The following is a 26802-nucleotide window of genomic DNA, read 5'->3' on the forward strand; positions in this document are numbered from 1 at the left end:
AGCAGGAATAAGATATTCAATAGGATTCAATAGCCAGTTAAAATTAAGATAAAATGTAAGATGTTCTGGTCTCAAAATAGGGTAGATAAACCATCCCCATCTAAAACACCAAAAATTTAGATGAAATACAACAAATATTCTTTTAATAAACAGTTGAGCTCACAACAAAGTATGAGAAACCCCCAGGGCCCAAGAAGCTAAGAGCAAGCAGGAATCCAGAATGGTATGCTAGGCCTGAACTCTTCATTGCCCTGTGGACATTTCCCAATCCAGGAATGGGGGTATAAAGGGAACATGCTGTAAGTCCTTGAGAATTTATAATATAAGCCTACCCTCCCGGAAGTTTGAGGTTCGTATTCATTCTACCTGCAGTCTGAGAAATGGAGAAACCTCAAGCTGGAAAATTAAACTGGGGAATGTACTGTGTGTGCGTGTGCATAAACAGGTGCACACTCATGCTGGGAATCTACTTCTAAATAAAATTTAACCAGGTTTGGTGACTCTACATGAAGGATAAAACAGTGTTCATTTTACTATTCTTTCATCTTTTCTAGAGGCTTAAAAATTTTCAAAAAGTTGACAGGAAAAGGTAGGGGTAAAAAGGAATGAAGCAGATCTATAAATATTTAAATGAAATGAACTCCAAAATCTACACCATAATACCCACTTCGTAGGGTTGTTGTGAAGATTAAATAAGTTGTAAAGTGCTTTGAACGTGGCCTGGCCCATAGCTAAATCTCAATACACTAGCTAATGTTAATAACTTCACCTATAGTTTTCATCATTATAGAGAGAACAATTACATAGTAGTGAATGCAGCATGTTGCCAATTATTTTAAAAAGGGGGGATGGAAGGAAGGAGAATACACACATGCTTGTCTAGGCAATAAACATTTGGGGAAAATACACAGGAAACTGGCATCGATGGTTACCTCTGGGAAGGGGGAAAATGGGAGAAAATGTTTGGAAGAAGCCTCATTTTTTACTGTTTGAATTGTTATTGTATATATCCAACTACTATTTTGTTTTTATTCGAAAATATAATAAACTCTAAAGAATACATTTTTTAAAAAGCTTGGTGGTTCTAATTATCAGTTACGTTTGAGTCTACTAAAACCAACAAACTCTTAAGGTCTCATCCTCTATATTTCTCTTCAATTAGTACAAAAAGTTTGAGAGCTGAGAGCATAGATTTTAAATCATCATATTGTAAAGAATCACAGAAATAAAGGTTGAGGATCAACTGTTTGCTAAAGTTCTTCCAGAAAGCTACCTATGATAGTAGCTTTAGGGCAGAAAGAACAGGCTCCATCTCACTGACAGTGTTAGCAGGCAGGTAACACTTTCTGATTCAATTCACCATAAGGACCAATTGTTAGGCATTATGCTAGGTTTTATGAATAGAGAAATGAAGATGACTAAGATCCTATACTTAAGAGTGCAGGCAATAATAACACAAAAACAATACTTAAAATGATCTCTTCTGAAATCCATATATACCAACTCAAAAATATTACCAAAATGAATTAAGTAGGAACCCCCCCAAAAAGATATACAGTAAGATTCCAATCAAGTAGGAGGAATCAGGGGGCGCCTGAGTGGCTCAGTCAGCTAAGCATCCGACTTTGGCTCACATCATGATCTCACAGTTTGTGAGTTCGAGCCCCACGTTGGGCTCTGTGCTGACAGCTCAGAGCCTGGAGCCTGTCTTCAGATTCTGTATCTCCCCCTCTCTCTATCCTTCCCCTGCTCACGCTGTCTCTCTCTCTCAAAAATAAATAAAACATTAAAAAAAAAAAAAAAGTAGGAGGAATAAGTATATGAATACATACACATAAGCTTGTGTGGCATACCTATGTATGTGGTAAGACACATAACAAAAATATTAATAATTACTACAGAACAAGGAGTGGGATATAAAGGGATTGGGGGCAGGAAGAGAAAAGTACAAATGAAGGAGGACTTTCACTTTTTTTTCTATATACTTCCTTAATTTTAAAAATATTTTTGTAGTTAGCATGTATTTATGCATTGCTTTAGCATTTTTAAAAAGATTAATTACCTATTCTTAAGATACCACTGATACTCAAAACAGTCTAACAAGTTAGTTTATAATAAACAAGAAAGAGTCACCAGAATATCAAGTTAATAATGATATTGATTTGAAAAATACCTGTTCCATTCGATGGGCCATCTCTTTATGTAACTGCTGAACTGCATTTTTAGCTGCAATGTCTTGAGCTACTAGTTTATCTTTGGAAGCTTTAACTTCTTTACTAAGTTCCTCTATTCTTGATTCTAACTGAAAAGAAAATTATTTCCAGTTATTTTCATAGCTATACCAAGTAGGCCACCAACACTTTAAATAAATATAAACAATGAAAAGGAACACAGAGGAAGTAATGAATATACTTCAAACACAGAAATCAAAAGTAAATGTTAGCGATAATTCTAAATCTCATTAGAAGTAAGTATAAAGCTGACACAGATTCTGGTAAGATGTATATAGTAAGCTCCAGAACAATCACTAAGGAAATAAAAAAATATAGTGAAAATATGAAAGAAATTTAAATGTTACATATTTACTTAATGCATAAGAAAGCAGTAAGGGGGGAACGGGAACAAAATAGACATGATACATATAGGGAAAAAATGGCAGACAGAAATCCACTGTCAATAACAACATTAAGTGAGATTGTGTTAAATAATCACATCAAAAGGCAGAGATTATCACACTGGAATAAAAAAACAAGATCCAACAATATGCTATCTATAAGAGGGAGTTTAAATTCAAAGATTCAGACTAAAAGAAAAGGATGTAAAAAGATACAGCTTGCAAACAACCATAAGAGGAGTGGCTATACTAAGATGCAAAATAAACTAAAAAAAAAAACAAACGTTACCAGAGATAAAGAGGAATATTTCACGATGGTTAAATGGTCAATCTATAATAATTCTAAGTATATATGTACCTAATAACATAGCACCAAAATACATGAACCAAAAACTGACAGAAATGAAGAAGGCAATTAATAGTTGGAAACTTCAATACTTCAATAATGGACAGAAGTACACAGAAGATTCACAAGGAAATAGGAGGCTTGAGCAAAATTATAGAACTGGATCTAACACATCTATACAACATTCCACCCAACCAGAGAAGAATACACATGCTCATCAAGTACGCATGGAACTTTCTCCAGGACTGAACATATGCTAGGTCATAAAACAAACCTCTATAAACGTAAAAGACTGAAATCATATAAAGCATGTTCTTCAACCAGAATGGAATGAAACTAGAGTCAATAACAGCCAAGTAATCTGAGAAAATCACAAATATGTAAAAATTAACACAACAATAACTAATGGAAGAAATCATAAGGAAAATTAGAAAATACAAGGTGGTGAATGAAAATAAAGACACAACATAACAAAACTTAAGGTTGTATCTAAAGCAGTCTTTAGAGGGAAGATTATAGCTATAAACACCCCTATTAATAAAAAAGAAAGATCTCAGGGAGCCTGGCTGGTTTAGTCAGTAAAGCGTGCAACTCTTGATCAAGGGGTTGTGTGTCTGAGCCCCACGCTGGGTGCAGAGATTACTTAAAAATAAAATCTTAAAAAAATAAAAGAGGCGCCTGGGTGGATCAGTCTGTTAAGCGTCTAACTCTTGATTTCAGCTCAGGTCATGGTCTCGCAGTTCGTGCGATCAAGCCCTGTATCAGGCTCTCTGCTGACAGCGCACAGCCTGTTTGGGATTCTCAGTCTTCCCCTCTCTCTGCCCCTCCCCTGCGTGCACACATGTTCTCTCTCTCAAAAATAAACGTTAAAATAAAATAAAATAAAATGAAATAATAAAATTAAATTAAATTAAATTAAATTAAAATAAAAAAGAAGATCCTAAATTAATAATCTAAATTTCTATCTTAAGACACTGGAAAAAGAAAAGGAAACGAAACCTAAATAAAGCCAGCAATAGGAAAGAAATAAATATTAGAATGAAAATTAATGAAATAGAAAATAGAAAAACTGAAAATTCAACAAAATGGTTCTTTGAAAAGATTAACAAAATTGACAAACCTTTAGGGAGACTGACCAAAAAGAAGCTGGTGGGGGGCAGGGGTCTTCTGAAATGGAAATGAAAGAGGGGCACACAGATCTTACAGAAGTAACAGAAATAAAACAGTATGAATGAATACTATGGCCACTTTAACTTAGATGAAATAAATGGACAATTCTTAGAAAGCCACAAACTACCAAAACTGGCTTAAGAAAAAAAAAAAAAATCTGAAGAGACCTATAATAAGTAGAGACTGAATTAGTAAAAAAACAAACAAAAACCTGCCCACTAAGAAATATCCAAGCCCAGGAGACTACACAGATAAATTCTACCAAACATTTAAGGAATACCAATTATTCACAAACTCTTCCCCAAAACAGAAGAAACACTTCCATTCTATAAGGAATGAGAAACACTCATTCTATAAGGTCAGTACTACTCTGACACCAAAACCAGAGAAATCACAAGAAAAAGGGCTATAAGACCTTATCACTGTAGATACCAAAATCCTCAGTCAATGGAAAATATAATACTAGCAAACCAATTCTGTAATATACAAAAAGAATTATACACTATGGCCCAGAGGGATTTATCCTAGTAACGCAAGGCTGGCATTATACACCCAGATATCAACTAATGTAATGTACCATATCAATAGAACAAAAACACATGATCACTTCAATAAATACACAAAAAGCATTTGATAAAATTCAATACTTGTTCATGACAAAAAAACACTGAGCAAAATAAAAAACAACAACACAAAACACTAAACAAAGTAGGAATAAAAAGGTACTTCTTCAACCTGATAAAGAGCACCTGTTAAAAACCCACAGCTAGCTTTGTACTTAATGGTGAAAGGCTGAAAGCTTTCTCCCTAAGATCAGGAACAAGAGAAGGATATTCATTCTTGCTACTTCTATTCAATACCATATTAGAAGGTCTAGGCAGGGAGGGCAATTAGGTAAGAAATAAAAGCCACTCAGATTGAAAAGGATTAAGTAAAACTCTCTATTTGCAGATGACATGATCTTATATTCAAAAAATCCTAAGAAATTCACCAAAAAACCTTCTAGAACAATGAATTCGGCAGGTTACAGGACATAATATACAAAAATTAAATGCTTCTATACAGTTGTAATTAACAACCTGAAAATGAAATTAAGGAAATAATTTCATCTACAATAGCATCAGAAAGAATAAATACTCCAGGAACAAATTTAATGAAAGTACAAACTTACACTCCGAAAACTACAAAACACTGTTTAAAGAAATTAAAGATCTAAATAAATGGAAAGACATCCATGTAAGTAGAAGACCTACTATTGTTAAGATGGTAAAACACCTCAAATGAATCTACAGATCCAAGGCAATTTCTATCAGAAGCCCACTTGGCTTCACTGTAGAAATTGACAACATGAGAGTAAAATTCATATGGAAATGTAAGGAATTAAAAACAGCCAAACATGGGGCGCCTGGGTGGCGCAGTCGGTTAAGCGTCCGACTTCAGCCAGGTCACGATCTCGCGGTCTGTGAGTTCGAGCCCCACGTCAGGCTCTGGGCTGATGGCTCGGAGCCTGGAGCCTGTTTCCGATTCTGTGTCTCCCTCTCTCTCTGCCCCTCCCCCGTTCATGCTCTGTCTCTCTCTGTCCCAAAAATAAAAAAAAAATAAAAAATAAAAAAAAAACCAGCCAAACAATCTTGAAAAAGAAGAACAGGGGTTCTTGGATGGGTCAGTTGGTTAAATGTCCAACTCTTGATATCCATTCAGGTTGTGAACTTGCAGTCGTGGGATTGAGCCCCTGTCCAGCCGTGTGCTGACAGTGTGGAGTCTGCTTGGGATCTCTCTTTCTCTCTCTTTGCCCCTCCCCTGCTGGCACTCTCTCAAAATAAATAAATAAACTTTAAAGAAAGAAAGAAAAAGAACAAAGTTTAAGAACTCACATTTCTCCATTTTAAAATTTACTACAAAATAACAGTAACCAAGGTAGTGTTGGTACTACTGGAACAAAAGACAAAGAGATCAATGAAACAGAATTAAGGGTCGAGAAATAAACCCATATATCAAACAATCTTCAACAAAGATGCCAAAACTATTCAATGGAGGAAGAACAAAGAACAGTCTTTTCAAGAGATGATTCTGAGACGATGGAATAGCCACAAAGAATGAAGCTGAACCCTTACATGATACTATGCACAAAAACTAACTCAAAATGAAAACCTTTATTAATTTTTTTTTTTTACATTTATTTATTTTTGAGAGAGTGAGAGTGCAAGCTGGGGAGGGGCAGAGAGAGAAGGAGACACAGAATCTGAAGCAGGCTCCAGGCTCTGAGCAAGTGTTCAGCACGGAGCCCAATGCGGGGCTTCAACCCACGAACCGCGAGATCATAACTTGAGCTGAAGTCGGACACTTAATTGACTGAGACACCCAGGTGCCCCAAAATGAAATAAAACTTAAATATAAAAGCCAAATTATAAAACCCTTAAAGGAAAACATACGGGTAAATCTTCACGATCTTGGATTTGGCAATGGAATCTTGCATATGACACCAAATGCACACGCATACACAAAAAAAGATAAATTGGACATCATCAAATTTGAAAGCTTTTGTGTTTCAAGTATACTATCAAGAAAAGTGAAAAAAAGGGGCACCTGGCTGGTTCAGTCAGAGGAGCATATGACTCTCAATCTCAGGATTGTGAGTTTGGGTCCCACACTGGGTGTAGAGATTACTTAAAAAAATTAAGATCTTAAAAGAAAAAAAAAAGCGAAAACACAATTCAAAGAATGGGAGAAAATATTTATAAGCCATATATCTGATATAGGTTTATTATTCAGAATATAAAAGAAGTATTACAACTCGACAACTAAAAAAAAATCTTTTTTAATGGGCAGAGAATTTAAATAGGTATTTCTCCAGAAATATACAAGATGTTCAACTTCATTGGTCATTAAGGAAATGCAAATCAAAACCACAATGAGATACTGCTTCACACCTATTAGGATGGCTATAATTAAGAAGTCCAGGGGTGCCTGGGTGGCTCAATCAGTTAAGTGTCAGACTTTTTTTTTTTTTTTTTTTTTTTTTTAATTTTTTTTTTCAACGTTTTTTATTTATTTTTGGGACAGAGAGAGACAGAGCATGAATGGGGGAGGGGCAGAGAGAGAGGGAGACACAGAATCGGAAACAGGCTCCAGGCTCCGAGCCATCAGCCCAGAGCCTGACGCGGGGCTCGAACTCACGGACCGCGAGATCGTGACCTGGCTGAAGTCGGACGCTTAACCGACTGCGCCACCCAGGCGCCCCAAGTGTCAGACTTTTGATTTTGTCTTAGGTCATGATCTCATGGTCATGAAATCCAGCCAAGTGTTGGGTTCTGTGCTGACAGCAGGAGCCTTCTTGGGATTCTCTCTCTGCCCCTCCCTGGCTCATGCTCTTCCTCTCTCTCTCTCAAAATAAACAAACATTAAATAAACAAAAACAAAACAAAAAGTCCAGTAACAACAAGCATTGGCAAGAATGTGGAGAAAGTGAACTCTCATACACTGCAGGTAGGAATGCAAAATAGTGCAGCCACATTGGAAAACAGTCTGGCAGCTCCTCAAAAACTTAAATATAGAATTATCATATGACCCAACAATTCCACTCCCAAGTATACAGCCAAGGGAAATGAAAGCATATAACTGATCACATAAAAACTTGTACATGAATGTTCATAGCAGCATTATCTTAACATCCAAATAGTAGAAACAACTCAAATATCCATCAGCTGATAAAAGGACAAACAAAATGCTATATATCTATGCAATGGAATATTATTCAGCCATTAAGAGAAATGAAGAACTGATACATGCTACAACTTGGATGAAACCTTGAAAACATGCTGAAAGAAGTCAGACACAAAAGCCACATGTTACATCCCTCCATATATATGAAACTCGCAGAAGAGATAAACACATAGAAAGTAGGTTGTTGTTCCCTAGGGCTCGGGGAAGGAAGGGGTTCAGAGGGAAATAAACAGTGACTACTAATGGGTATGGGGTTTCTTTGGGAGCTGATAAAATAGTTTACTGTAGTGGTAAAAGATGTACAACTAAAAACCATTAAACTGTACATCTGAAGTGGGTGAATTGTATGGTATGTAAACTATATCTCAATAAAGCTGTTGAAAAAAATCCCTAAATGTTAGCTTATGGAACACGTGCACTAATTTTCCTTATGACAAAATTACCTAGAGTGACACTGTCCAATAGAATACAAGCCATAGTATAATTTATATTTTCTAGTAGACACATTTTAAAAAGCAAAAACTGAAATATTAAACTTAATGTATCCAAAGTATTATCACTTTGACACATAATCAACATGAAAAGTTGAGAGATTTTACTTCTTTTTTATACTGAGTCTTCAAAATTAAGTGTCTGTTTTACCTTATAGCATTTCTTAATTTGGACTAGCTATCTTTCAAGTGCTCAGTGGCTATATGTGGCTAATAACAAGTTCATGAAATGAACAACTCTGGTTCTCTCCCATCTATTCAATCTGAAGTTTCTGGTCATAAGCAGTGACCTGCCTACCAACATGTGGCTTCAGCCCTTTATTAAGACTCCCTCGTACTTTAAAATTCTAAGTTTGGTTTACATGTGGTGTAGCTCTAAAGCATATAAAAATAATGATTAAATAAGTAAAATGTACAAATACAATCACTTTGTAATAATGCACTAAGTATACCAAAACATAAGCAAATGAAGCTTGGTTTAATTTTTTATTATTATGAATTGTTTACTATTATTTTCATTATATAGTTTTTGGTGAAGGATGAGACAAAAGGGAAGACTTTTAAGGCTAAAATGCTTCTAATCCTGTCCACAAGGGGGGAAAAAAGAAAAAAGCAGCTCAGAAAGATAAAGAGCAGCTCAGCTTTGCTACTAGTCTGAATATTCAATTTGCTAATCCATGCATCAGAGATCATTAAAAAAAATTTTTAAAGGAAAGAAAAAGAGGAAAGACAAACTGGAGAAGCCAGCTAGCCAGATAAAATCTGAAGCAGGAGAGCCAATCTTCACAGTATAGTTCACAATAATACTGAGAATGGAATCATCTTAAACTATAAGCTTAAAAATATTCTAATGCCATATACTAACATTAAGGTATATATTACTTCCACCCTTAATTGGTAATAGTCTTTCTTACTACCAAATTGAATCCTTTTTTCCTCTGATCTCTATTATATATAGAATACACTCACATGTCTCGTAAGAATTTAAATTTACATAAGGGAAAAAAAATCAGGCTATAATTTCCACTTCATAAAAAAGAATGCTTTATATACCAATCAATCCTCTGCATTTAAAATACAATTTAGCTTAAAGAACTTCAATTTATACGCAAATTTTCAGGAATGTATTTACTTTATAAATTGAAGTATAGTCTTTAAAGATTTTTGTCTTTTTACCTGTTTAATTGTGTTCATATGCTGCTTCTCTGTTTCTGTTCTTTTTTTTAATTCTTCTCTTAAATTGTCTTTTTCTGAACAAATGTCTAAGATGAGCTCCTGATGCTTCTTATTTTCTTTAATTAACCTAAATATAAAAAGGGTGGTATAAGTAAAGCATAATTAAAACTGGAGATGTGAAATAGAATCTATCTGCAGATTACAGGTACTTATGATAAACACATCAACATTCCTAAGTAATCCTTTCGTAATGATACATTATACTTAAAAAAAAAAAAATTCTCTAGAGGTCAGGCTATTACCTTCTTGCTAGAAATTTGTATATTTCAAATCAAGTGAAAATATAGTCCTATAAAGAAAACCAAATTCTTTTAAGTTTACTTCTTTGGGTATCTCAAATATGCACTTCATCCCTTCAGTATTTGAACTCCTCCAGATCAGTGGTTCATAATCCAGGGCAAAGCCCTTCCAGACATTTGCCTGGAGACATTTTTGGTCACCCCATCAGGGGTGGGGGGTTGCTACTGGATTATTTTGGGTGGAGATCAAGGATGCTGCTAAACATTTTATAATGCAGTACAGCCCCACCACCAACAGAGAATGATCTGTCCCCAGATGTCCACAATGCTGAGGGTGAAAAATCTTGCTTTTTATTTTAAGAATATTTCAGTGATATTCTAATAATAGTTACAGAAGAAGTTGAAATAAAATTAAAAATATATAAAATAGGGGCGCCTGGGTGGCTCAGTCGGTTAAGCGTCCGACTTTGGCTCCGGTCATGATCTGGCAGTGAGTTCCAGCCCCGCGTCGGGCTCTGTGCTGACAGCTCAGAGCCTGGAACCTGCCTCAGATTCCATGTCTCCCTCTCCCTCTCCGCCCCTCCCTCACTCACACTCTGTCTCTCTCTCCTTCAAAAATAAATAAACATTAAAATAATTTTTTTAATAAAAAAATTTTAAAAATAAAATAAAAAATATGTAAAACAAAATACAAAAGTTGAAGCAGAAATTTCATTGAGTCCCCTAGAAAAATATAAACAAAACCTTGCAAACTCAGAACTATAAAATAAGACCTCTAAGGAAGTTAAGAGCTAATATTTTAGATTTTTTCAAAGTTTTTTTTATTTTTTTATTTTTTTTTCAATATATGAAGTTTATTGTCAAATTGGTTTCCATACAACACCCAGTGCTCATCCCAAAAGGTGCCCTCCTCAATACCCATCACCCACCCTCCCCTCCCTCCCACCCTCAAAGTTTTTTTAAAGTTTTATTTAAGAGAGAGACCGTGAGCAGGGGAGGGGCAGAGAGAAGGAGAGAATCTCAAGCCCCCATGAGGGGTTCGAACTCACAAATCATGAAATCATGACTCGAGCTGAAATCAGGAGTCATACGTTTAACTGAGCCACTGAGGTGCCCCTAGAATAGCAACAGCTATTACTTAACATTGACTACTCAATTACTAATTTTTAAGTGCATTATTTCATTTAATGTTCAGGATTATGAAATTATTAAGTCTGTGAAATTATTATGTCTTATGTAAAAAAACAAAAAAATAAAAACCTGAAGCCTAGCACTTGTTCCAGGTCATATAACTAGTATGTGGTTGAACTGAGATTTGGCTACAGGTCTAATTCCACAGCCCAAGCCTTTCTCCTACTTTGAAGTTTGCTCATTTACTCAACAAATGCTTACTGGGTACCTACTATGTACCTATACTATTTTTTTTTTTAAGTTTATTTATTTACTTTGAGAGAGCAAGCAAGGGGGGCCGGGGGGGGGGGGGGGCGGGGAGGAAGAGAGAATCCCAAGCAGGATCCACATTGTCAGCACAGAGCCCTATATGGGGGTTGAATGCACAAACCGTGAGATTGTGACCTGAGCTGAAACCAAGAGTCAGACACTTAACTGAACCACCCAGGAGCCCCCCCTATACCGTCCTATGTGCTAGAAGTATGTCAGCAAACTATCTCCACCCTCATGGTGTTTACATTCGAAGGGAGAAAATGAAAATAAACAACATATAATAAAATGTCAGGAAGTGATCCCGTCCTCTTAAGAAAAGTAAAGGAGGGCATGAGGGCAGAGAGCAACTCGAGCAGCGATTTTAGATAAGGCAGGGTAGGCCTCTCTGAAGAGCACAGGTATACAGTGAGGAAGCAAGTCACACAAATGTTTGGGAAGGAAAAGAATGTAGCATGCAAGTTTATCCAAGCCTTTTTAGCACAGTGGTTTAACTTAGATTATTTATTTGTTTAGGTACACATTCAAGTTGTTGCAGAAAACTACCTGCAACACAAGAATCCTGGCTATAGTTCACAAGTAAACAATTTACCGAGGCAGAAGTGAAGAGCAGCAAACCCTCCAATTGTCACATCCGATGCACAACTGTTCCTAAGAATTCTGGTTGGGACCTTGGACAATATACTGATGTTAGAAAATAGAGACAAGGATGTGTAAACAAAGACATTTGGAAATAGATTGATTCAGGAAAATTTAAACCAAAGGAACTGAAAAGTAATTTTCTTTATAGAATATTAAATGAAGGCGAAAGAAAAAAAAAAAAGTTGTTCTAGAGCTAAGCCGAGTTACAAAGCATTTTCTTTGGAATTTAAAATATCATGTGAGGGGTGCCTGGGTGGCTCAGTTGGTTAAGCGTCTGACTTCGGCTCAGGTCATGATCTCGTGGTTCATGAGTTCAAATCCCTCTCTCTCTCTCTGTCCCTCGCTCAAAACTAAATAAATGTTAAATAAAATAAAATAAATAATAAAATATTATGTGTATAACAAAAGATGAACTTAGTTAAAAATAATATCTAGTATTTTTAAATGTCTTAACGTGTACAAACAATTCCATCAGATGTCATCCCCCTCACAGACATGAAAAATGTTTGGTTCAGAAAGGTTGATATGAACCACAAAACAGAGTTTGCAGGTGGAAGGGGGACTCTCCAACAGCAGGCCTCTGACCACAACTGTGCTTAGCCCAGTCTACCACGCGGCCACTATTCAGACAGGATGGGGCAAAAAGAATTTTCTACTATATTCCTAATATTTTTAGATAAATTTAATACAACTAGTTCATTTCAGATAACCACATTAAAAAAATCTTCTGAAGCCAAAGTAACTAGGCTCAGATTTTAACTCTGGCATCTACTAGCATGTGACCTTGACTTAATCTCTTTGTGCTTCGGGTACCTCATCTAAAAAATGGGAATAATAGTTCATACGACAGAGAACTGTGATTCCATGAGTTAATATATGTAAGTGCCAGGCATATAATCAACAGCGTGTAAGTACTTGCTGTTATTATTATTTAATGTACAACATCTCACAATTTACAAGAGGGGCATTAAAGTGAAGAGTCCAGATCTGAGCAAAGTGGGAAGACACATCAGAGACAATCTCAAAAAAAGGATCTGAAATTGCACTACTAGGCATTTATCCAAGGGATACAGGTGTGCTGTTTTGAAGGGACACATGCACCCCCATGTTTATAACAGCACTATCAACAGCCCAAGTATGGAAAGAGCCCAAATGTCCATCGATGGATGAATGGATAAAGAAGATGTGGTATGTATATACAATGGAGTATTACTTGGCAATCAAAAAGAGTGAAATCTTGCCATTTGCAACTATGTGGATGGAAGTGGAGGGTATAATGCTAAGTGAAATTAGAGAAAGACAAAAATCGTATGACTTCACTCATATGAGGACTTTAAGAGACAAAACAGATGAACATAAGGGAAGGGAAACAAAAATAATATAAAAACAGGGAGGGGGACAAAACAGAAGAGACTCATAAATATGGAGAACAAACTGAGGGCTACCGGAGGGGTTGTGGGAGGGGGGATGGGCTAAATGGGTAAGGGGTTCTAAGGAATCTACTCCTGCAACAATCATTGTTGCATGATATGCTAACTAATCTGGATGTAAATTTTTTAAAATAAAAAATAAAATTAAAAAAATAAAAAGGGTCTGACAGAACAGTACAAAAGGAAAATAAGGAAGTTACCCTAAAAATTAACAATGGTAAAAGCACTGAAGGTCTAAGCACAAAAGCATATAGTTTATTCATAACAGCAGCAGTCCAGTAAGGATATGAGAAGCAGCCATACCCAGGCACCCCAAGGGTAGTATTTTTAAGTTTATTTATTTTGAGAGAGAGAAACAGTACGAAAGGGCCAGAGAGAGAGAGAGAAAGAGAATCCCAAGCAGGCTCCGTGCTGTCAGCACAGAGCCTGACACAGGGCTTAATCTCTCGAACCATGACATCATGACCTGAGCCGAAATCAAGAGTTGAACACTTAGCTGGGCCACCCAGGCGCCCCAGTTTTAGGGTAGTATTAAGAAGAAACTTGAGTTTCGGGGTACCTGGGTGGCTCAGTTGGTTAAGTGTCCAACTTCAGCTCAGGTCATGATCTTGCAGTTCGTGAGCTCGAGCCCCACATCAGGCTCTGGGCTGACAGCTCAGAGCCTGGAGCCTGCTTCAAATTCTGTGTCTCCCTCTCTCTTTGCCCCTCCCCTGCTCCCACTCTGTCCCTCTCTGTCTCTCAAAAAATGAATAAACATTAAAAAAAAAAAAAATTTTTTTTTTTTTAAGAGAAGACTTGAGTCTCAAGAAGAATTTGTACACTCATGTTCACAGTACTATTATTCACAATAGCCAAAATGTGGAAGCAACCCAAATGTCCACTGACAGACAAATGGATAAGCAAAATATGGTATATACATAAAATATTCACCCATAAAAAGGAAGGCATTTCTGACAAATGCTACAATACGGATGACCCTTGAGGACACCCGCTAAGTGAAATAAGCCAACTGCAAACAGACAAATACTATGATTTCACTTTATATAAAGTATCACGGATAAATTTTAGAAACTTTAAAGAACAGTGGTTGTCAGGGGCTGAGGACAGGAGAATAGGGAGTTGTTGAATGGGTATGCTTTTCACATTTGGGTATGGGTTTCACATTTGAAAGATGAAAAAGCTATGGAGACTGGTTGTACAACAATAAACCTAACACTACTGAACTGTATGCTTAAAAATAGTTAAGATGGGGATGCCTGGGTGGCTCAGTCAGTTGAGCATCTGACTCTTGATTTCAGCTCAGGTCATGATCTCATGGTTTAGGAGCTGGAGCCCCCGCGTTGGGTTCTGTGTTGACAGTGCAGAGCCTGCCTGCGATTCTTTCTCTCCCTCTTTTTCTCTGCTCCTCCCCCACTCGTGCACACTCCCTTTGTCTCTCAAAATAAACATTTAAAACAAATATTTAAGATGGGAAATCTTATGTGTATTTTGTCACAATCTAAAATAAAAATTGAAAATAGAGAAAAAGAAAGGCTTTGGATGGTTCAGAGATTCGAGTTCACTGGATAAACCAATGAAGGGTAAGCTGGTTTGGGGAAGACTGATCCACTGAGGAAGAAAATCTAGAAGAGGGGCATCTGGGTGGCTCAGGTGGTTAAGGCTCAGGTCATGATCTCATGAGTGTGGGATCAAGCCCCAGGGCAGAGCCTGCTTGGGATTCTCACTCTCCCTTTCTCTCTGCTCCTCCTCCCTCTCTTTCCCTCAACATAAATAAACTTTAAAAAAAAAAAAAAAATCTAGAAGAGTAAACACTGGAAGCAAGAGATCATTAAAAGCCAGTTACCTATCTAGCAATATTTGGATTATATTTTTTTCTGTCACCCTCCTCTAGTATATAGACTGCTTCCACTCCTTTCTTTACATATGTATCTCCCATTCCAAATTTTTTTTAAGTATCATTTTAAAAAAAGAGAATCGGTCTGTATTTTAGTGAAGGTTAAGAAGGTTTCCTTTCTTAAAGGTTATAAAAGACTGTCTAAACATTTGCATCACTTAAATAAAAAAATCTAGAATAAAAATACAGGACAATATTAAGATGAAATAAAATTAAACCATCATTAAAATAGAAATTAACTCTATCAATCCAAGAGAAGTCTAAAAATAACTATGTTCTTAATTACTGATAACTAACCAATTCTCTAAATTTTAATTTTTAAAACCAATGGATTTACGATGGGAATTTTAAGAAAATCTTTTTTAATTGCATGACTTCTTGTTTCCTTTTGAATTTCTCATAGTTTTAACAATATTATGCTCTACATTCTTTCAAAACTGAAAAACTTGTCTTTATAAATATTTCTAGATCTTTAATGAATTCACATTAATATTTATTCCTTTAGGCATATATTAAGTAACTAGACAAACTTGACGTTTGCTCAATTATTCAGCACATATTTGTTGATGAACTGCAACGTGCATGACTATTATGGAATTCCAAGATGATACTTTCCTTTAAAGAATTCAATCTTTAATCCTAACCGTTGGGGGGCGTGGGGAGGGGGCACGAAAATGTTAAAACCTTACTTCTTTATGGTGTGCTCCTGTTGTAAATACTTCTCCTGCACACATTTTTCAAACATAACTAATGCATGTTCTCCCTTATTCATTCCATTTGGAACTCGGTGTTCTTCTGCAAACTCTGTAGATAAAAGCTCAGATTCTATTTCTTCCAACAAATCCTCTGACGCCGAAACATTCTTTATTTTTGAAATAAGTTTCTTGGTGCAGTCTGTATCGTAAGGACTTTCTGAATAAGTCTTTTGATTTGCTGCTTCTGTAAATGTAGATGACCTCAATTCCGCCAATATCTGTGTCACTGTCTGCTCAGTTTCATTTGTTTTCGAAGCTTGCTCTGTAAAACCTCCACCAGGAAAATTAGCTAGTTGTTCAGAATTTTCTGGGCATATGTCTGTTTTAGCACAAGAATCCTCACCTCCACCATGATCCTGAATATAGTTTTCCTGGGCTTCAATCTGATTGTGTTCATTAGGCTGACATAAAGTTTTATCAAAGTTTAATGATGGCAGCGTAGACTCATTTTCTAAGCTGCTGCTGTCATCACCAGAGAACAAGTTGCAGGAGTCTTCCTTTAATTCAAATGTTTTCCCGATATTTTTATCAGAGGAAATGGAGGCTATGTGCTCTGCCTCTGACATGCTGACTGGCACCACTTCACTCTGCACTGCTTCAAATCTGTTCCTGGTCTTCGTTTTACATCTAAAAAAGCGAAAACATCAAAATTGTAAAAAATTTAAAAAGTTTTGTAAACCATGACCTCATATGTATTTGCATATACTCCATGATATGAAATAATTAAGGCCACAAATTTACCAGTAATAACTCTTTGAAAGGGGGAAAAAAAACCCACAACAAGATAGGCAATCCAAGTGTGCCACAACCAGGAGGGTGCTACAAATCTTACTCTCCTTTCCTCCTTTAATTCAGTCACACAACTTCACTTCAGGTGCAGTGTGCATTCCTTAATCACCTCTATGAGATGTTGGGTATAAAATATACAAGTTTAAATTGTTAGAATTCAACTGAATTGTTTAGAATTCCTTCAGTTCCATGAGAGGCAAAAGACACTCTCAAGAATCTATCAGAAAATATTGAAGGAATATTTCACTAGAAGAGAAAAATTATAAAACAACTCACACTAACGATGATAACAATTTACTGACAAGGAAAACTCTATCTATAGCCCAGGCTCCTAAAGCTGGATGTTAAAGATCCCTGGTGGGAATTTGTTTTTCATCCAGGCAAAAATCCAGGAAGTACCATGGTGATTTTCAAACATTCTCATCAAGAATAAACAATGCTCAATGCAACTCAAACGGAGCCCATATGCACTGCCTGGGTCATAAAAGAAACGAATTCAACAACTAGAATACATTTTTATGCTGTTTATGAGGGTTACTATTTTAGCTATTTTCTGAAAATTAGTCAACTTCAAAAATTATCCTACGACAGATAAATCTAAAATATTTCAGCAATCTTGATGAAAAAGAACCATCAACTTCTTTTCGTCACACATCAACAAAGCATGTATAGAGTAGATGAGCTACCAGTGTCATATAAGGTTGGCTAAAAAAGGGGACAGATCATAGTTTTGACACAAACTAGGAAAGAAAGAATTCCAGATGGAAGGTGTATTTATGGAAAACAAAAATATAAAATTTTTGAATAACAGAAAGATATATATTCATGTTGGTCTGTGATGGAAGCATTGGTCAGGGATTCTGAAAAATGATAAGAGACTGTCAGGTGGAACCTGGGAATGATATGCAGGAATAAATTTTATGACACCATAAATCATGATGGACTTGTATACTTGATTATACTATAGTTTCTAGCACACAGTAGATTCTAGAGTATTGCATTAAAGTACAGAAGTGATCTAATAAAACTAGTACTGTATTTCAGAAACATTCTTCTAGGAGTGTAGAAAATGGGGAAGAATAATTCTAAGAAAAGAGGACCAGTTTGTTAAGTACCCTGTTTTTTTAGTTTAGACTGCCCTTTGAGGCATCAACTATCACAGACACTGGCCTTAATCCTACACATTACCTATCTGTATAACATATTTCCAAAGCACCAAATAGAAATTATCATTTTCTTGCTGCATATATATTATAACGAAGACAAAGCCCACACTTGTATTAAAGGCTTGGTTTACACAATACAAATTAATGCAGTAAGTTATAAAGGTATCATAAGCATGCTGTATTCTAAAACCTAAGATAAAATAATTCTCACACAGGGGCATTAACCACCTGTATAGTTCTCCCTAAAGTAAGTCACTGTGAGATATAACTTGTGAATGTGTTGCTGCTGAATTTGAAGTATTAATTTAGAAATCAATCTAAAAACTAATGAAGTGGTTTTAATCATCATAACCAGTCAATGTTATAGCAACTGAAGGTGAACTCAGAGCTGACCAAAATAACAGGTAACAGATAAAGAATCTATTTAAATGAGTTAAGTAATACAAAGGCATTGTGACTCTCCAGCACAGAGCAAGTAAGTTTTATCATTAGAGAACGTGTGCCATGCTTTGTCAAGAGAAAAGCACTAAGCAAATACTGAGTATCCTTTTATCCAGCTTTCATATTCTCCTGGGTTCAGTCTTCACCCTTTTTTCCCTCCTAGAATTCATCCACTTTGAAAATTTGAACCAACAACTCCTAGCAGATATCCACATTAGTTACTTTCAGTCCAGTATTCTTGAGTTACAGATAATGAATTCCTGTTTGCCTTCACTCTATCTCTGTACCGGTATTAAAATCTCCATCTGAATGTAGGCATTTCAAATGGATATTCCACCACAGCCTCAAACTGAAAATGGTTTAAAAATCTCCAATCAAAATTGTAGCTCCTATAATTGAGCACTCCCAGCTAATCCTTTCGATTTGTCAATGGTATCATTTTTCTTAGTCATGACTCCTTCCCTTCCTTTGCTCTCATATTCTTTTACCAACTTCATGTCTCCTCCAATTATACCTTCCTTTCTGCTGCCACTGTCCCCTACCTGCAACCCAATTCAGGTGTAATCACTTCATACCTTAACACTTGAAATGTTGATTTCTCAGTCTTACTCCATTCCTATTGTCTTCCCTGCAACTCCAAGTAAAAAAATAAAGAGCTTAATAAAAAGTGCAAGTGACTTGAGACCGCACTAGGTCAAGTATCACCCAATCCAGAAAAGGGGTTGAAGCATGTACTACAATAGCTCTGCCAAAAGGGAACAGGAGCTGCCCTGTGAAGGGAGCCGGCCCTCGATGGCAGAAGGGACCAGGGAGCTACAACACTGACCCTAGAAGATCCACACATATCATAACCTCCACAGAGACGACCACCAAATGCAACCAGATGAACCAGATTAAGACCAGGGATATCTCTTTCCTCTTTGGAGGTTCCTATAATAAGAATTCTGCCTCCACTGGCTGGTCTTCGGCCAACTACAAGAGGGCTAGCTAGAGAAAAAAAAGAGGGAACATATTTTAGAGTCAAATTACCTCTTCTTTAATTCAAGCAGCTGGAAACTTAACACCTTTATCCTTTCTTCAGGTAGAATAAGGAGTTTGTAATGTTTTTTGTGGCTTGTTTTGTTTCTTAGGTAATTGAAACCTATCTTAATTTCTGGAATAAGTTTTCTCTGATAATGAAAAGTGGCAGAAAGATAAAACATCAAACCCATACAAGGGACTGTACTTCAGAGGGAAGTAAAAAGGATGGGGGTGTTTTACAGAGGATGATTACGGACCTGAGAATAAAAACTAAAACCATGTTTATACCTCAGAATGTGATTCCTCCTCAGTAAACCAGTCATACTACTTGTCCAATCTTATCTCTCAACACATTCCTAAAATCCTAGGACCTCACTATAATCTACCACCCTGACCAGACTACTCAAGATTCCTTCAACCTACACATTAACATTTCCATGGCTTTGCCACGGAAAATGTCCTTCCTTTCAGTCTATTCGGAGTCTAACTACATTTAAAGGACCAATTCTAAATCCACATCTTCCTCCAAATTTTCTCTCATTGTAAGGACAGAAATAATCTCTCGTGTAAATGCAAACATACTGCATTTGTATATACTCACCAAGCACACAGTCCCTGCCTTCCTAATGACATTTCTGGACAGTCTTTAGCTTTTTAAATGAGCTTTGTACTTTCAAGGAACCTCACTCTGAAGTGAATCAAACTTCTTAAATCCCAAGCAATATAATAAGGGTAATAATGAATAATCTAACATACACTCTTTACTATATTTACATTTATTCTTGCAAATGTTAAATGTTGTTCAGTTCTCAATGAGGGTGGGACCCACTGAGTTTATACAATGATCTGAGACTTGTAATATACGAACAGCGCAGAATATTGTCTCACTCTCAATATTTATCTAAGTGAAAAAAAATAAGTCTGTTTTTATGATTACCTCAGCTTAGACTGTTTTACATATTACCCTTCCATAAATTAAAGGAAGCTTAGTTTAACCTCAAAAGACAAGTACTTTCTATATTGTTGCTCACTATATGCCCCTGACCTTTCACATAAATTGACATCTGGTAACCACTTAGTTTGCAAACTTAGTTTTCGGATGCTCAAATGAATACTACTTGCACAACAAAAGGAGAGGTGTTGAGAAAAATCTATGTGTATATATGTAATAAAGCCATCAACCAAAGATTACGTAACTGTACAAGATTATGTACAATGAGCTTGATTATGTCCACAATGAACCAGATAACTGGGGGGGAGAGGGACCAGTCAGCTGAGTCCTCTTGCGGGCCTCCGGTTGGCAACACAGATGTAGGCCAGTATGGTTGCCGTCCAAGTTTTTTCTTTGGGGATAGGGGAATTGTCATTGAAATTACTGAGGATCCAATAGCCTAAGAGCAGTTAGACACAGGTTTACAAAATTGTTTTAATTAAGAAGTGCTCGTACAAATCTAATCTACACTCACATATAAAGATACAGTGATTACAATTACAGTATCTATTCCTTTTTTTGAGTTCAAAATAACACAGGTTATCTGACTTTTTAGCAACTCTTACTCATTAGGGGAAAATGCTGTATTTAAACCTTAGCAGTCACAAAATTCCTCAGTTGAAGCTTCCCCCGCCCAGAGTTGGTTCTGTTTCTGACACAGTACTACAGGACCAATTCACACTTCAATATTGTTTCAGGAGTGAGAATTGGTTTCGCTCTTACTGGAGCTCATCAGCTGTAGGCAACTGGTCAAGAAACATTTTTTATTTGCCTTAAAGCCAACCATTATCTACCTTTGTTTTATTGATTTATTAACACTTATTCATTTTTGAGAGACGGAGTGCAAGTGAGGGAGGGCCAGAGAGAGAGGGAGACACAGAATCTGAAGCAGGCTCCAGGCTCTGAGCTGACAGCACAGAGCCTGACGCGGGGCTCAAACTCATGAACTGTGAGATCATGACCAGAGCTGAAGTCAGATGCCCAACTGACTGAGCCACCCAGGTGTCCCTGTTTTATTTTTTAATGAAAAAAAACCTCTCATTTCTACAAAATTACTTCCATATAAGAGCCTTACAAATAAAATAAAAACACTGTCTTTAAGAACTTTTAGTACTAGTACTTGTTTTCTTAGTAATTAGCAATATAAACAATAAAAAAAAACTTAAGCCTACTCAATATAACACAAAAACAAATGAATCCAATCCACATATATTTGGTAATAGGCTATCAAACAAGCCTCATACAAAAGTACCAAGTCACAAATACATTTCCAAACTATTAATTCATTCACCAGGTATGTACCGACTGAGCATGCATTACGTGCACATACTGTTCTGTGTTGAGTACGTGGCAGTGAAGAAAACATCCATCCCTTAGGGAATTTACATTTTGGTATAGTGGACCAATATATATAAAAGCTCCGTGTTAAATCTTTTACTCTTTTTGTTTATAGCATTTTAATATGAACATCTGTCAGTGTTCCCTCAGAAGCTATAGAAGATATGCATAAGTGTTTTAAATTCAACAGAAAAATCTGGCTCAGTTCAGCATAAATATTTACAACAAACTACACAGTTTTAAATTACAAACTATCCCATTTGAGTCTCAAGTAATACTAGCTGTATATTTCTTAGATAACATCCACTAAGACAAGCAGGTTGAGTCTGTGAGAGCACTCCTATTCTTAAATATAATGGTTTACTGTCCTTTGAAGGCAAAGTACATTGAAAGGTTTTTCACATATTTCCTAAATACACATTGAAAGCACCATGAACAAAATAACTTATATGACCAGTTCTAAGAAGGTTCTGATAAGTCAATTAAAATCAGAAGCAATAAATAACATCAAAGATGCATCCATAGTCCAACATAATCTGATCACAATCCTCAAGTAACCCAAGTAACTGGTTTTTGATGGATGTTACCTTTAAAATACAAACACTTTCCTGGATAAAGTTTTTAAACACAGAATAAACTAACAGGACAGAAAGGAACGTGTGTAAAAAACATGAAAACCTTTTTTCACATGATGAAAATATCAGACACTGAAGTTCACAGAAGGCAAATCAAATTCTACTTTTAAAAGATTAAAAACAAAAAAAGATTGGAAACTAAGATATTTCAAAAAACTCTAGATAAGTTCTATCAAAAAGGAGAAATATTTTGTACAGTAGTCACATTCTTTTAATTTTTTTTTAATGTTTATTTTTGAATGAGAGAGAGACAGAGTGCAAGCAGGGGATGGGGCAGAGACAGAGAGGGAGACACAGAATCTGAGGCAGGCTCCAGGGTCTGAACTGGCAGCACAGAGCCAGACACGGGGCTTGAACTCACGAACTGCGAGATCATGACCTGAGCTTAAGTCAGACACGTAAACTGAACCACCCAGGCACCCCCAGTACTCACATTCTAGTTAAACTTGTAAGTAAAAATTTAACTTTAATAAAGGAAACTTCGAGTTTCCTTTATGTGAAACATAGCACAATATTTTTAAAGTTGCCTTAAGTCTACAGCTTGAAGAGTATGAAGCCAAGGTCAGTATCCTTGTGGGGTGTGTTTAGCTTTGCACCCAAGACTCAGGGCAGAGCAAATTTTAGGGTTATGTGCATTATATCACAAAAGAAAACATTAGGACAGACTCAGGGCAATAGATGCAGCAAGAGTCCCCCCAAATAATACCAAACCCTGTTACAGGATAACAGGAGAAAGAGAAATTATGATCCATCAAGATTCCAGGAAAAAGAGGTTAAGTAACCATATAATCTATCACGTTATTCGGGGCGCCTGGGTGGCTCAGTCGGTTAAGCGTCCGACTTCGGCTCAGGTCATGATCTCGCGGTCCGTGAGTTTGAGCCCCACGTCGGGCTCTGTGCTGACAGCTCAGAGCCTGGAGCCTGTTTCAGATTCTGTGTCTCCCTCTCTCTCTGACCCTCCCCCGTTCATGCTTTGTCTCTGTCTCAAAAATAAAATAAATAAACGTTAAAAAAAAATTTTTTAAAAATCTATCACGTTATTAAGTCATATGTTATCAGTTTAGTATCTTAGACCCATACAATTTTATGTAACTCTAATAATAAGTTTTAAAGCAGAAAGTTTTTAATATAGAAATCTTAGTTTGAAGCTATCTGTAGAGAGCTATTTAAACTTTACTGAGTCTCAGAAAGGGTAAAAAGTCTTCAGCTAATTTTTTCCAAATCTGAAAATTAAAAGAAGGGTGGGGGGAAGAAAAATGACTGACCTATATAGTTCCTTCTTCAAAAAAGACGACTAATAAAGTTAAAAGTAAGTGGTAAGTCTGCCTTATATTAAGTCGTTCTGGTTAATATTTAAATTTTGAAACCACCTTTGGCCTGGGCTCAGTTAACATGGTATGATATAGTTCACTAAAAAAATTATTCATTAGTACTAACTACATAATCATCCCTATAGTAGATTACCAATTCATGTGCCCTAATGACAAATATACTCACAATCCAATCAGTATTTTCCTTTGCCAGGTTTAATTGATACTTTGTATCTATTGCCCCTCCATCCCAATATTATTCCTTTTGTTTACTTTTTAGCCTAAATATTTTTTTAAATGTTTATTTATTTACTTTTGACAGAGACAACAATCTGGGGGAGAGACAGAGAGAGATGGAAACACAGAATCCAAAGCAGGCTCCAGCTCTGAGCTGTCAGCACAGATCTCGGGGCAAGACTCGAATTCACAAACCGTGAAATTGTGACCTGAGCAAATGCTTAACCGACTGAGCCACGCAGGCACCTCAGCCCAAATAGATTTTTAAAATCTCAGTAGGTAATAAATAAGTTCAAAGAAGTCTGAAATCATGAGATTACAAATGATTTCAAAATCAAATTATCAATGCTCCTAGTGCTGCCCTGAAATGAATACTAAATGTAACATTGCAATATCCTAAACCCAATGAATGTTGTTGAGAAATGCAAAATTTAGCTTTATTTAAAGCTAGAGATAAGGGATAAAAGAAAAATCCAAGTTTTACTGAAAGAAAAAAAAAAACAAAACAAAACAAAACTTGAGACCAAGGATTCTTACTTTAACATGAACCTGTTAGAAGATTTTGGAAAACTAAAGCAGATTAGTCATTCTTCAAAGGGAAAGATGATTTTTCTAAATCTCTAAATAAGGCCGCTTCCACCTATTATCTCTTCGTAAAGGCTGAATATACAGTACAGTTACCTTCACTTTGAGATGTCAGCACGTAGCTGTAAAAAGTGTACTAAGCAACTGCCATCAGGAATGCTGTCATCGAATAGCACTAAAGGCCAAGTCTTGCATTTATGGGTGAAGGACCTAAAAGGTTAAGAGTAGCTACTGGGCTACACTACTCCCTTCATGTTAGTGGTTAAAACTCTGAAACATCAATGACATTCTCTGAACCTCCACTGTTTAAAGTAATCTCGAGGTTTATATGCTGGTATTCTGAATTTGACAAGGTTTTAAAAATTAATAATATCAACAGAAACACAATCCATGCATTTCCAGGGAAAAACAAGAATATAGGCACAAGCCAGGCATTTCCAGGTAGATTCTTCAGTATTTACATGTTGGCCTATTACACTGTAAAAAGGAGTTTTAATTCTTTGTAAGATTTGTGAATTACTCAGTAATTTCACTGAATTTAAAATAAAAAGACCAAAAAGGAAAGAAAAAAAAAACGAGGCCAATCATCACCCTTTTCTATTTCTGTAATGATGAACAAAGAGTTGAAAAGCAGGTGTACAGAGAATAGTATACTTTATTAACAAGGAGATAGTTCAGTTTCACTATCAATGTCTCTTGAACCTTAATTTTTCCCACAAGATCAACTCCGGCTAATACGAAGGTGTAGCCTGTCGTTGGTATGGCTACACCCACAATTAGCATACCTATACACTTGGTCTTTTTTTAATGATTACCAGCACAGCTCTTGAAATACTGTTGCACCGATTTGCTGCATACTTTTCTTACAAACACTTCCAGCCTATCATTTTGAAAGAAGTAAAAACACTAGGCATCAAGGGAACATCAAACACACACACACGGAGAAAACTGTCAAATGCCTTGGTACCGTATGCCATTATTTTTACTAAACTAATTCCCACAGGTAACAAGACTAACAAGTGAAAGGGGCAGATTCTAATCCTGATGCTCCGACTCCAAATCCAGGTCTCTTTAAACAAAACCAAGATGTGAATGTTAGCTACAGCTGTTAAATTGCTACAGCTAAGCATTAATTACACCTGCGCTGTCCCCTAGGCTTGGTACTAAGGAAACACGTAGAAGAGCCTTTCCCGTGTTACAAGTTTGATAAACACAAATCTGAAATATCCTTACCAGCCAAGGTTTAGCAAACGCCTTGGATGTCCTTGGAAGAAAGGCAACATAAAAACCAAGAACAGTATTTTTCACATCCAAAATCCCCCCAAATCTTAAGTTACTTAAAATCATAGTAACGGAAGTGTTTACAGGACGGTAAAAAGTCGCCACAACAGTAAACATAAAACAGTCAACTTGGAGACGAAAAGAGAAATAGGCGATTGAGTCTATGAAAAATCGTCAGGCAGGTGGGGCTTAGCTGCAGTTCGCCCTGGGAGACCAGGCAATCGGCCCAAATTCGACTGCTCTCCAGGCACCACTCAGGAGGCACGGCCCCAGGACCCCCACCGGTCTCTGGGCCGCCGTCTCTCCAAGTCGGCCCGGGACCCAGGGAAGAAGGCAGGGAGAGGAAGGGACTCCTAACTCTGTCCCCCTAGCGCTCGCCTGCCTCCACTGTCCCCGAGAGGCCAGGCGGACGGCCGACCCGGGCCCCGCAGAGGCGCGAGGGAGGTGGGCAGTCCCGCCGCGCCGCCACCACGACTCCCGGTCCGCTTCGGGGACCCGTCAAGCACTCACCCCACTTCTCCGAGCCTCAGGCCGCACCCCTACCGACGCCGCTGAAGCTCCGGCTCAGGACCTAATTTCTCCATAGTGGGGACCGGCAGACCATGAGGTGCGAGGAGACAGAGAAAAGGGACAACACCGACGCCGCGCTCCCTCCTTCTCGGTTTCCTCAAGCCCCCGCGGAGCTGACACATCAACAAAGATGGCGGCGACGCTGAAGCCGGCCCCACTACAGCTGAGGGGGCGGGGCTATCTAGAGGAGCCAATCAGGGAGGCGCGGGCGGTGTGACGCGACGCACCTCGGGGCCAGTGTAACCTGTCTGCAGTGGGCGGGGCCAGGGCAGCACCGCCTCCTGCACTTGAAGCGCTGAGACAGGCGCTCGGACTCTGGGCACCTACGCCCCAACTGACTTGGCTAGCCAGCGATCCTGCTAGTCCTGTCCTGTGTCTCGCGCCACTTCTGACCCAAGCCTGCTCTTTCTTTCTGTGGGACGCGCTCATTGGATATAAGCTCACCTCACCTTATATCCA

The 26802-nt window shown here is 37.3% G+C and overlaps 1 protein-coding gene across 2 annotated transcripts in view; it reads right to left on the reverse strand.

Annotated features, from left to right (window-relative positions):
• Positions 1–26500, reverse strand: part of CCDC186 (coiled-coil domain containing 186) — a 54672-nt gene extending 28172 nt beyond the window's left edge. The window contains exons 1-4 of one of the 2 annotated variants that reach the window (XM_058697850.1): positions 26317–26500; positions 15915–16607; positions 9521–9647; positions 2174–2302 (exon numbers count right to left, since the gene is read on the reverse strand). In XM_058697850.1, coding sequence (XP_058553833.1) covers positions 2174–2302; positions 9521–9647; positions 15915–16607; positions 26317–26465 — 1098 coding nt within the window. In that variant the 5' untranslated portion in view covers positions 26466–26500. Of the gene's footprint in view, positions 1–2173; positions 2303–9520; positions 9648–15914; positions 16608–26283 lie in introns of both variants that reach the window. The other variant, XM_058697851.1, reaches the window with a different exon arrangement.
• Between the last annotated feature and the right edge of the window lie 302 nt (positions 26501–26802).

Source organism: Neofelis nebulosa, chromosome 13, assembly GCF_028018385.1.
Source record: "Neofelis nebulosa isolate mNeoNeb1 chromosome 13, mNeoNeb1.pri, whole genome shotgun sequence".
Taxonomy (NCBI): domain Eukaryota; kingdom Metazoa; phylum Chordata; class Mammalia; order Carnivora; family Felidae; genus Neofelis; species Neofelis nebulosa.